Source organism: Typopeltis vanoorti, chromosome 10 (assembly GCF_054136105.1).
Source record: "Typopeltis vanoorti isolate ZY-2024b chromosome 10, IOZ_Tvanoo_1.0, whole genome shotgun sequence".
Taxonomy (NCBI): domain Eukaryota; kingdom Metazoa; phylum Arthropoda; class Arachnida; order Uropygi; family Thelyphonidae; genus Typopeltis; species Typopeltis vanoorti.
In genome coordinates, this window is record NC_143558.1 from 130,837,020 (window position 1) to 130,850,454 (window position 13,435).

The following is a 13,435-nucleotide window of genomic DNA, read 5'->3' on the forward strand; positions in this document are numbered from 1 at the left end:
GGCTTTGTCGTATGCAGTTTTTTTTCAGTAGGTAATCTCTAAATACTCTTTAAATAATGAACTTCTTCCGATCTAACTTTCTTTGAAACTGGTAGAATCTCTTTTCCAATCAACGCTTAGACGAATGCTTCTCTAAATTTCATAAGTTTTATGTTAGAATTAGTTACTTTATGAAAACGGTTGAACGAATTGTGTACATATATTTCTATAATATATAATGCAATTTTTTTTCGGCCATTTCTTAGAGCAGAGTAGTATGACAGTTTGATCTGATTGGACAATGCCGGACATTACCTCATTATAATCTCAAATTATGTTTGGTTTCATCGAAAATTTTCCATTGCAGTTGGACACCTCTACCATTTCGACAATATGCATGTTAGAAATACAAAGTACTTCTAGTTTGTCTTTCCATTTACATACTATAGCAGGACCATTTCACTGCCAAAAAACCTCCTTTTTTTTTTCAATTTTCGATTTACCACCTCTATGGGATTTCCCTTTCTGTTATTACACAGTGTTCCACACACATAAGTTTTTCGTGCAGTCAATAATTTCGTAAGAGAGTAACAGAATTATAAAAATTATCCATATATAATATGTATCCCTTATCGAGATATTTCTCCAGTAAGTGCAAAACAACTTCAGTAGTGTGACCCAACTTATGGTCAGTTTCTTCAGATTTATCAGAATAAATTTTTATTTTCATAACAAGACAATCGGACTCGCACAGTTCATAAAGTTTGATTCCGTATCTGTGTTTTTTATTTTGTATATACTTGCAGAAACTTAATCTTTCACGACACAGCATCATTGATTCGTCGATAGTTATTTTTTTATCTGGTGGTATGTAATTTTTGCCGCATAATATTATTAAAATGATTCAATATCGGTCTTACCGATATTGTATGGTCTGTTGGAAGATGGTAATGAGTTATCAGCAAAGTGAAAATAATGCAATAACAAATGGAATCTATTTCGACTCATATGCGATCACCAAAACATTATATTATAAAGTGGGTTTCCTACTCCAGTAATGCTCTATTGTTGGAAAAGAACAAAGGCCTATTTGTGATATAATAAATTTAGTTTAATCCTTTATCCAAGTGTGAGCAAACAAAGTTTGTGCCTGAAAGTATCTTCAGGACTGGGTAAGGTGATGCAAAGGTGGAGCAAGCTAACATCACTCCTATCTCAGTATCTCCCATAATGCAAAACACATCTCTTTGCGGATATGTATAATGTTATGCATTAAGGGAAGGGCCACTACCCAGACTAGTTTCGACCTTTACTGAGGTCTCTTCAGTGGGAGCCAGGCCCAAGTGGAGATACCAGGCGGAAACATTAGCAAGGTCATCTCTACCTATAGGAGTTGTCAAACTGTGTGCCACCTTTTTATTATTATTATTATTTAACACCTCCAGGGAGTCCAAAGACTCATCAAGGGAGAGTGTGTCAATAGCATCGAACGACTGACCCCCTTCCAACTACTAACCGTGCTCAAACTTACTTAACTGAGCCATTAGTAGCAGAGGCTCTACCAATCTTTGCCTGCTAATAAATCCACCTTTGCAACGAGTTACCCGGTGTTGTACCACCTTACCCCAGTCCTGAAAATACTTTCAGGCACAAACTTTGTTTGCTCACACTTGGATAAAGGATTAAACTAAATTTATTATAGTCTAACCAAGTGAAAAATAAACTTTCAGCCCATTTGTAGTAAAAGTCCAATAAAAACTTTCATTTCTGTAACACTGATGTCCTTCCATTGTGATGCCCTGTGAGATTTTCTTACTCATGGAAGTTTTGCAATTTCTTGATCAGCATATATAATAAGTTTGTTCGACCAGTAATCCAAGAACCTCTTCTGAAAAAAATAAATTGTTCAGGATCTTGTTGTATTTTGGTCCACAAATTATAGTTTGTATTTAATGTTGTTGCTTGGATTTATCAGGATTATCTTCAGGCTCAGGGATGACTTCATCTTCGCTGTCCTCAGTTGAATCCTCAGAAAGTTCATAATCGCTATGGTCGTAACCATCCTTGGCAAAAATCTTGTCAAATTCTGACTCACTTAGATTAGCATAGTACTCAAGTTCTTCTTGAGTCAGTGGTCTCTTCTTATCCATATTGTGGGGTTATAAATATATATTATAATAATAATTACAAAACAAAATACTCAAGAAAGAAGTAAATGTAACGTACTCAACTCAGTTTGATTTACTACTGCCGAATTTACACACATATTGCTAACTCTGCTTTAGTGAAACAACTACAAGTCAAAGCATGTCTGAGTACGAATTAATTCATAGTTGGTAACGGCGAAGAACTTTCTGTTACATATGCCAACTACGTGAGACCTTTTTTTTTTTTCCAAAATAACACATTCTGTATGTTTTTTGGTGATTACTATGCATTATAATTAGAGTTTTGAAATATATGATATGATTAAATCAAATTGGCTTCTGAGATCTGAATCCTGAAAATTGCTGTGCCAGTCAACGTGTTAATGTTAAATATAGTTTAAAAAAGTTTAAAACAATATAGGAAACAACAAAGGATAGAATCAGATAAGTTAGAGCGTAACAGAAATCAGGTAAGTAACGTTGATTGTAAAATAAGGATATTATTTGGTCTGGTGAGTCTATGATAAAATATGCTCTGGATGGAGTTATAACTTCAAGATTTACCAGAGCAAAAATTAGGCATCATAGCATGTGCAATCAATAGCACATGCAATTAAACACAGAAAAAAAATTAAACGAAATCGTAATTGTAGCAGGTACTAACAATAGCGATAAGTTCACTACGAGAGAAGACATGAAAGGTTGTTGGAAGAAGCAAGAGTGAAAATTGGAAGTATATTGGCTCAATATGATAAAAATTAATTAAGGACTATGATGGCAAATGATTTGATATGCAGGCTGTGTTGTAGGAGTCGATGTGAGTTTTTGGAAGTGTGGAGTGGGTTTGAGGGTAAAGTGGATTTGTATAAGAGAGACAACATACACTTAAATGCAGTTGGTATCAGGATTCTTGAAAAATTAATAACTGGTATGAGAGTCAGGGAAGCAAAATTATAATGGGAAGAATGGTGAGAAGTTGAGTGTACGAGTGACAATGTTATGTAACTATGTTAATGATTGCAAGGAGAGAACAATTTCGACCTTCCATTCATCCAGTTTGGACCCATCAAACATATGCAAAAATGTCTACATGTATGAGGAACTATAGAAGAACAGATATCTGCAAATTGTCCAACTGTGTTCCACAAAATACAGACAAGAGTATACAAAAGAACATGCAGGTAGCTTAATATGTTTGTACATGAATGCTAGGGGGTATCAAAAACAAAGTGCTAGTTTGTTGCCTTGGTCAATATGTTGGGACCTCAGATTGTAGGCATTAGTGAGATCTGGCTGTCAGAACAAGACATACTAACTGGTATCGAGCATAAAGGGTACACTATTTTTTGGAAGGATAGGCAGGAAAGGAGGGGAGAGGTGCTGCTAATGATATCGGATGACTTGAATCAAGTTAGGGTTCAGACCTACAATTGTAATACTAGTTGTGGTTTATCATGTGCAGTGAGTTTGAAGCCATCTGGCGTTACGTAGAATCTAACAAGATCAAATACCTAGTGGATCAGTTGCTGGTGATGAAGAAATGCATCACTAAATAAAAATGATGGGTGCGAAAAGAGTAATCATAAGAGGGGACTTTAATTATCAAAACATTAATTGGGTAGCTGTAAAATCTTATCAGACAAATGAAACTGAATTTTTCAACTGTTGAATCAAACCTAGGACAGTCCTTCCCCAGGCACATGGCTGCGAAGCACATAGCCACTAGGCTAACTGCGCAGACCAACTCCCTATCTACTACTACTCCCAAATCCCTGGAGTACAGTTCCCTCAATGTCATACACAGATTATGGCATTTATATCCCAAAATGCCTAATTTTACACTTTTCCATATTAAGTTGATATTTATTATGTTTTACCCATACTGTCAACATATTCAAATCATCCTGCAGGCTCTCTACATCATCTTGATTAATAAGATATTAATCTAATTTTAACTGATATGAGATATTATATGAAAGATAAATAAAATGAAAATAAATAACAAAGAGAAGACGTAGTACTGGATGGTTAAATTTTAGAAACAGTGGGGATCTTTAATGAATTAGGATAATGAGATATTGCAAAGAGTCCAGAAGTGATTAACTAAGGTGGTTTCTGGAATGATGAGTATGACGAAAGATTGAAAAGATACAATTTACAAACTAGTGGATAAGAGGAAGATGAATGATATGACAGAGACATATAAGTTGGTAAGGGGTTGTTATAGGATTAACACAAAAGAGGTTTTTCATGAAATGTTGGGAGATGGGGGGGGGGAAACGAGGTCATCCCTGGAAGCTGTATAAGAAGGATGCGAGCAAAGGATTGAGAAACAGGTTTTTGCAAGGAGAGTTGCAAATTATTGGAATCCATTGCCAGAGACTGTGGTGTCTACATTAAACCTGAATGTATTTAAGGCGCAATATGATGAGCTGTGGGTATGAGAAAGGGGAAACCCCCCCCACACACACAATGAGTGTTCGACTCCATAGGGATCTTGTTATATTAATAATAATAATAAACAGGAGGGAGGAAGATATATAATCTAAGATACAGAGAACATTTTAGGGAAAATATAGAAATTACAGAAAATGGCTTTAAAAAACAAAGGCAATTAGAAAAAACTTCAAACTTCGCAAATAAATGTTTAAGAAGAATTCTACAAAGAAAAATGGCCAATAATGAAAACCAGTAATGTACGATATCAATCAGAGAAAATGGAGATAGGGCATGTCCTAAGAAAAACCAGAAAAAACACAAATCTAAACAAGTATTGGAGTGAAATCTGCAAGGAAAGAGGAAAAGAGGTGGACTAAAGGTAAATTGGTAGAGAGGAGTAGAACAAGAGCTTGGAAAGAACTGGACACAGATAAAGAGAGAAGCACAAAATAGTGAGAATGATATCCATGGTTGAGGCCTTATACTCCCAGTGGAATGAAGAAGATTAAATAAAATAAAACAATAAGGTGAGCAGTGGTGCATATACACCACTGCTCACACTAATTCTTGCAGACATATACTTATCATTCATCACTTTTGATACCTGTCAGTCAGTGATCCACTAATCTATTTATAATCAAATCTCATATCCTCTGACCAATGCAACAACATTCCAATGCTGCTGTAATCCAAACCAATTTTTGAAGTATGTCCTCTGAACAAAAAACTCTGTCCATCATTGCCCCCTAGTCCCTAGCCTCATCCTGCAATTCAGTACTATCAATCTCATATGCATAACATTACATTGATAACCATTGCCCTTTTCCTACAATGCCAATTCATTTAAATCATCCTGCAGGATATTAACACATTTATCAACTATTGCCCTCCCCAGTTTTATATCATCAGTAAACAACCAAATACCCCTCCCCCCTTAAAACATTCTTTATATCATTAATATATAAATTAAAGAGAGTAGTGCCATAGTACATAGCCTTGAGTCACTCCACTAGTCACTCTTGTTCACTTTTCTTTGCTTAATTTCCACTCCACCATTATACACCTCATATTACAGTAGCAAACAAATTAATCTGAATAAGCCAAATTTTCATGAAGTTTTTGGTTTGGTTTTGGTATCAGCTTCCTAAATTTGCTTAGGAAGAAGCTTAAATCTGTACCATGGCATAAAACACTGCAGGGTAAGGATAGTAAGCCATGAAATATAGTTAAGGGTCATCTAGAAGAAGTACATTAAATTGGAAACCTAGGGTAAGGAGGATTAATTAGGTAGGAGTTAGATGGAGTAATATCATTAAGCACAAGCTGCAGAAGAAGAAATGCTGTGGAGAATATCTAAAGAGAAAGATGATGAGCATGACAAGGAAGGCAGAATCAGATTATGAGAAGAATCCAGAAGAGCAGTCCATGGAAGATTAACCTTAATGAGTGATGGTCATGAGGAGACAGAAGTGGATAAAATAGTTGAGTTACTGAGTGACCACTTTGCAAGTGAGGTTACTGCCATAACATATGTGACAGACACTGATGTTGGAGGTGGTTGAATTGGTTGAGGTGGTTCTTAGGATATTGCAGAATCTCAATGTTAATACAGCTATGGGAATAGATGGGATATCAGCTAGGATTTATGCCTGTAACTAGGCTCTTTAATTTAAATCTCAGCTCTGGTAGAGTTCTAAGGGAGTGGAAAGAGAAAATAATCCTCTTGCATAAGGGAGGTTCTAAGACTGCAGTAGCAAATTATAGATCAATCAGTATCTCAGGCTTGGTGGTAAAAGTACTAGAAAGATTGGTCAAAAAGAGATAGATAAAAAATAGGATATTTTGTGAAGGGTCGGTCATGCCTTAGTAATTTACTAACTTTTTAATAGAATAACAGCTGAGTAATAGTTAATCAAATAGAGTAATAGTTAATCAAGGCAATGTAGAGTGCTTGCAGGACGACTTAAATAGGATGTCAGCATGGGCTAAAGTTCAGGCATATCAGTTTAATGTCGAGAAATGTAAAGTTTTGCATTTTGGGATAAACAGATTACAAGCTGTGTATCACATTAATGACACTGCACTTAGAAATACAAGAAATATGTGAACCTAGAGATTTAGCTTGGGGGAGACCACACTCCTACCAGGCACGTCCCCCTGGGTGGTGGAAACCCAAATGGGTTGCTCTGAATAAAGAATAAAGAGCCGTGGACCAAAGGATGTAGCAGAGGCATGGCAAGCTGGCTACATTATTATGCCAGTAACTTTCATAAGCAGAAGAAAGTCTACAAACCAAGATAGTGCTACTGCGTACGGGACAACCAACACGCCTGCTCGAAGACCACATAGAGTAGATGAGAAATCAGCTATGGAGCAGAAGCATGGACAGTTAAAAAAAAAGAGAGGAGAAAAAACTGCTAGCATTTGAAATGAAATGCTTAAGAAAAATAAATAGAACAAGTTGGATAGAAAAGAAAACAAACATCACAGTCAGACAAGAACTATTGTATAAAGACAATAATAGAAAAAATTAGAAAACAACAACTGAGATGGTTTGGACACACTGTATGCATGGATGCAGACAGACTTCCTAATGTCCTAATCAATACTTTTCCAACTGAAAAAAGAAGACCCGGAAGACCCAAGAATTACCTGGCTGAAATTAATAAAGAACATCTCGGGATGCAGAACATATAAGGAACTTTTCCGAACAGCAAGGAATAGAGAAGACTGGAAGATCCTGCTCAAGAGAAGACTCGATCCGTCTTAGAAAGAGAAGAAGAGATTTAGGAGTAGTGGTAGACAGAGTTCAAGTTTAGAGGACATATTACTAAGACAGCTGATAAGATTACTTGGCTACTGAAGAACATATTAATAAGTAGAGATAAGGAAGTTGTCATTCCTTTTTATAAGGCCTTGATATGGCCACATCTGAATTACTATGCTCAAGTATGGTCCCTTGCTTAACCCTTGGTATGCAGTTATACATTGCCAGTGTCAGATACTACCTTGTGAGTTTCCATGTATCGTCAATCTTTCTCACACAGCTCATCTACCCAACATACTGATGCTGACTACAGAGCTTCCCTAATCACCCACTTTATACTTCCACAGTATCCATTTTTGGCAATAAACCTTTTTTTGTGTTATCACTCTCACCAATGGAAGCAGTGTCAATGTCTCATTAACAACTACATCTTGTGAAGTTATCACCAAATCCAAAACATTAAAGCCTCTGGATGCTTCAATCACATGCTGCTTACGATATCTATCTCTCAGAAATTCCACCACTCCCTCTCCTTGTTCCCATACACTATTTCATTCCCATACACTATTTCATACACTATCTCCTCTTTCCATTCTATATTCTTGCAATTAAAGTCACTCATCAGGATCACCTTTTTATATGCCTAACTAATTTGACTAAACATTTCATAATCAGTATTCTCTGCATTCCCTGGCCTATAACGGCATCCTATCAGATATACTAACCTCTTTATTTCAACTTCACACCACACAGATTCAAAATCTGCACATGCATTATCATTTTCCACACGTATTCCTCTGCAATAAATTAACAGCACTTCCCTCCTCTTTTCACATTTTTATCCTTCCAGAAAATTAGATATCCTTCTATTTCTATTCCCAACATCACATCCAATGCAACAAACTCAGCTCTCTTGTTTTGAATACTCCTTGCATTTGTGTACAAAGATAATAATCCCTGAGTGTTTGAAGCCATTCTACCAGCACCAACATTCTCTATTTTAGCTGCTATACAACACCTCTCTTCAGTCTGACCACTCCCAAAAAAACTTCCAACATCTTTCTCTAAATCCAGAGTAATTTAATAATAAGGTGGTACACCTTTTGGAAACTTGTATGGGTAAATATGACTTCTCCATTGCTTCTGCCTTAGTATCACCACTTCTGGGTCTGGCTCCCACTGACGAGACCTCAATAAAGGTTGAAACTGGTCTGGGTAGCGGCCCTTCCCTCCTTGCAGACATGTATAATACTATGCATTAAGGGAAGGTTCTCAGTATCTCAGTTTCTCCCATAATGCAAAGAGATACTAAGGCAATGAGTTATGAGAGCTTGGTCCACTTTTCCCATGAGTTGCCTCCGTCCTGAAGATACTTCAGGTGCAAACTTTATTTGCTTACACTTGGATAAAGGATTAAACTAAATTTATTATACTGACCACTCCCACTTCCCTGATCCCCATTTCTACTTGTGTGATCCTCACCTTTATGCATTCCATCATCTTGTGCTGCTGCAACCACATCTTCAACCTCATATCCATCTTCCTCCTGTCGTAGTTTATTTGTGCTATCCTGCTTCACAAGTATACTCTGATCATTTACTTCATTAACTTCTTGACTCTGAGTCTTCTCAGAAAACAATAGACTATAAAAGTCCAACACCAAACTCATTCAAATATAATCCCTCAGCTTTAAACGATTCCAACTTCCCTTCAAATTCACTCCACAGGTTTACAAACTGAGCTCCCTTTGTTTCCCACAACTCATACATCTTACTATTCATTATCTCTGCTGTCCTTTTCAATTCACTGTTGTGATATGGGCAACACACCTACGATTTTCCCAATAACACTATTCTTCCTCACCTGCTGCAACAACTTCCTCAAGTCTCTATGAACATTCTCTTTCTCCCCAAGTAAGTCATTTGTGCCCACGATTACCACTAATTTTGACACCCGGTCTTTCCTTTTCTGCAACGAATCAGTTATTTCCTTCATTGTTCCAGCAGGAAAGCATGTTGTGTGCACTTTATTTGTAATCACACCTTTAATGATTGAGTCCCTATACAATGATATACTACTGTCTTTTGACTCTTTCTTCATAATACTAACTTCCTCCTTCTCATTATCATCAGCAATCTCTTCTTTAGATTTTTAATATCCTCTTCCATGTGTTTCATTTTGATTTTCATTTTCACTAACTCCTGTCTAAGCTGTTTAGTAAATAATAACCTAGTTATGATCAAGCAAGCAAATCTACTCATAATGAATTACAAAAATAATATTTACTTACCTGTCTCCAAATATTCATAAAAAAATGATGTTACTTCATCGCATTGATTTAAGTTATAATCCTTCTCCCATCTTGTGAAAGCCATTCTCTTCCAACTGACTTTATAAAAACGCTTGTACTGATTTATAGCATTCAAAATTTTCCTAGAAAAGTACGAAAAACCAGACTATTACATATCATTTCATTAATAAATTACCTAATTTTTTATCCCATTACAAGTGATATTTTCAAAATTATGCTACTAATCAAGGATAATCTTTAGAGTATTACTTTAAAACAGCTATCCTACAGATAGATCAGTTGCAAGAGGGTATAGTCAAGAATATAACATTAATACTGGAGGAAGTATCTAGTCAGCTAACAAGTAACTTTTTTTGATACTGTTCCAGGAAAGATTAACTGGTAGTATGTAGCATTATTTCTTGAGTTACATGAAGTAAAGTAAACTGGATTACAGGCAGGAAAAAATAATTCAGATTTATTATTATTACAAGAGACCTCCAGGGAGCCAGAGACTCATTGAGGGAGACCACATATCACTCACACCAGATCATACCTTCCCTTGAATTCATTCACACCACCTACACCAAAGGAAAGCCATTCCAGTCTCTCATTGCTATACGAGAGAAAAATCTACTTCTCACCCCTTTCTTGATTGCATTCGTTCTCACTTTTCATGGATGTCCTCTTACCACCTTTCATTAATGGTGGGAAGAAGAAGAAGACATCAATGTCACTGGTATCCTATATAACCATTCCAGATGTTTACAGATCTCTATCATGTCACCCCCCTTTCTTTTGTCTGCTAGCACGTGCAGTGCACAAATTTTCAATATCTACACATATTCAACAGTGTCGATATCATCTTTAACACTCCTTTGTACTCTTCCCACTGTATCTGCATCACATCGGAAAATGGGAGACCAGATATGCACACAACAGTCCAGATGAAGTCGTATGAAAGAAGCAAAATGACATCCTTATTCTTATATGTAAAGGTAATGTGACAGTTATAATGGAGAACCAGACATCAAAAACATCTTTTTCTTCTTTTGGATTCTTCAACTTAACCCCCCCCCCCAATCCTGAAGCGATGACAATACTTGGCCAAATAAATAACTAACGATCTCCTTTCCAATATGCAAACCTGGCCTATTGAATTAAAATGGAAACTCAAGTTACTTCATCAATTCACTCCTAAATTGTATGGCTTACCAAACATTCACGAGGCTGGCATCCCTTTGAGGCCCATAATTGACAGCATAAACTCGCCTACTTATCTTTGTCCAAACATCTTGCAAATTTACTTAAGAACCACATCAGACACTTGGATGTCTTCATCAAGAACTCAGCACATTTTGTCCAGAAATTGTATAATATTTTTATCTCGTTAGATATCCTTCGATATAGTCTCAGGAATGCAAATGTTCGAAATCTGTGACATTCCAGTTTGAAGATGAAGTTATGAAGTTTCAAGTCTTACTGAGGACCACATTTCACTAGAAGTTGCAAGACTTTTTAAGCATTGCCTTCTGTCTAATTTGTTCAGATGGAAGGAATGTCTCTATAAACAACGTTTTTTGTCTTGCCCTGGGAAGTCTCTTATCCCTTATGTGAATTACTTGAGACATTCTAAATATTTATGATGAATTCCTCTGGATAACAAAGCATCATAGAGCAGACAGAATTTGAGTGGAATAAAAGATGAAATCACTCATTTATTATTATTACATCTACCGTGGAGTCAGCAGAGTCATTGTTTAAGGTTCATTCAACTGACAACATATTTATCATACTGAATCTAAAAATCTTTCACAGTTCCTTCATTAACAACACATTCTGGTAATGCATTCTATTCACTCACAATTATCCATGAAAAAAATTTCCTCCTCACACCATTCTTCATCACACTCTTGTTCTTCCTCTCTCTTTCAACTCTTTGTGTAATCCTCTCTGGATTAATTCGATAAAATCCTCTCACTAACTTAAATGTCTCTATCATATCATATCACCTCTTTTCCTCCAATCCCATTTCTTCAATCCCTCTTTCTCTGAGCCCTAAAATTGTCTTATTCACTTATCTCTGGACCCTCTACAATGTTTTCACATCACATTGTAAATCAGGTAACTAAATCTAGGCACTATAGTCCAAGTGTGGTCGCAGTGCTTTTATACAATGGTACAAACACATATTTATTCCTACATGTTAGTGTACTTGTTATCATAGCAGTACTATGATGTGTAGTCTTTGCAATGCTTGCAATTATGCCCTCTAAACTTCATTCTGCTACAGCAACACTCACAGATCTCAAATTCTCCCCAACTTTGCATCATCAGCAAATGACTGAAAATCTCAGTCAGTCAATCCACATGATATATCATTTATGAACAAGTTAGACAACAGGGATCCAAGAACAGAACCCTGGGGGTAAGCCACTGCTCTATCATACACAATTTTCTCCATTGATTGGAGAAAATAGTATAAAGACAGCTGTTGTGGAATGTGTGGTGGAGATACTTAATGAGCAGTTCATAAAGGTCTTTCAATCTTGTGAATATGACTTCATGGAGAGATTGAGAGCAGTTGATGATGGGGAGGAGAAACTGACTATAAGTGAGCAAGAGGTGTATGGGGGAGTTGAGTAAACTAGATATTAACAAGGCTGTGGGACTTGATAATATATCACCACATATTCTGAAGGAATGTGCCAAGGAGTTGACACCTACCTTGACATATCTTTTTAATACGAGTCTTGCACTCGGTCAAGTTCCTAAGGAGTGGAAGGAGGGCAAGATTCTGCCACTTCATAAAGGAGGTAATCGAATCAAGCATCAAACTATAGGCCTATCTGTGTGTCCGGTGTTGTAGTTAGGTTATTGGAGAAGCTTGTGAGAACTAGGATCCAGAGTTGGGTTGACAACAACGGTATTATCTTTGATGGACAGCATGGATTTGCTAAAGGGAGGTCATGTTTTAGTAATCTACTTACTTATTACAATAACGTGACTGCTTCCTTGGACAGAAGAGAAGGATACACAGTAATATACTTGGATTTTAAAAGGCATTTGATATAGTACCTCATGATAAATTGACAGTCAAACTAGAGCAGATGGGGTTGGATATTAGATTAGTGGATTGGAGACTGGCTATCTGATAGGTATCAACAAGTTGTGTATGGGGGAATGATATCCAGGAAAAGGAAAGTCACTAGTGGAGTGCCTCTGTTTTATGGCCATTACTGTTTAACTTGTATATTTTTTATATTGGTGAATATTTGGATGGAGATATTCAGTTGTTTGAAGATGATGCAAAGTTGGGGCAAACCATGAAGAGTTGTGAAGATGTTGTGGCCTTACAAGAAGACTTGAATAAATTGAGTGATTGGGCATGGAAATGGGGATGTGAGTTCAATCTTGCAAAATGTAAGGTTTTAAAATTCGGAAAACGAAGATGGGATGCAGAATTTATGCTTGGTGAGGATATATTGTTGGAGGTGGAAGAAATAAGAGATCTGGGGATAAGTGGATAAGAATCTGAAATTTTGGGGGCACATAGTCAAAATTGTGAAGACAACACAAAGGCTTCTGGGAATGAAGTGTAGAAGTAACGAGATTCTTGTTCCATTGTATTAGGCTTTGATTAGGCCACACATGGACTATTGTGCCCAGATTTGGTTACCTGATTTTGGATGAAGGATGAAGAGATGTTGGAAAGGGTCCAAAGGCGACTGACTAAGGTAGTTTCTGACCTCTTGAATGTCGAGTATGAGGAAAGATTGAGAAGATGTAATTTGCAGAATCTGGTGGACAGGA

The 13,435-nt window shown here is 36.6% G+C and overlaps 1 protein-coding gene across 1 annotated transcript in view; it reads right to left on the minus strand.

The window, feature by feature from the left end:
• LOC150102797 (anoctamin-6-like) overlaps positions 1–13,435 on the minus strand; it is a 210,737-nt gene that overhangs the window by 147,543 nt on the left and 49,759 nt on the right. The window contains exon 3 of the mRNA XM_090399801.1: positions 9,623–9,765. Coding sequence (XP_090255927.1) covers positions 9,623–9,765 — 143 coding nt within the window. The remainder of the gene's footprint in view (positions 1–9,622; positions 9,766–13,435) is intronic.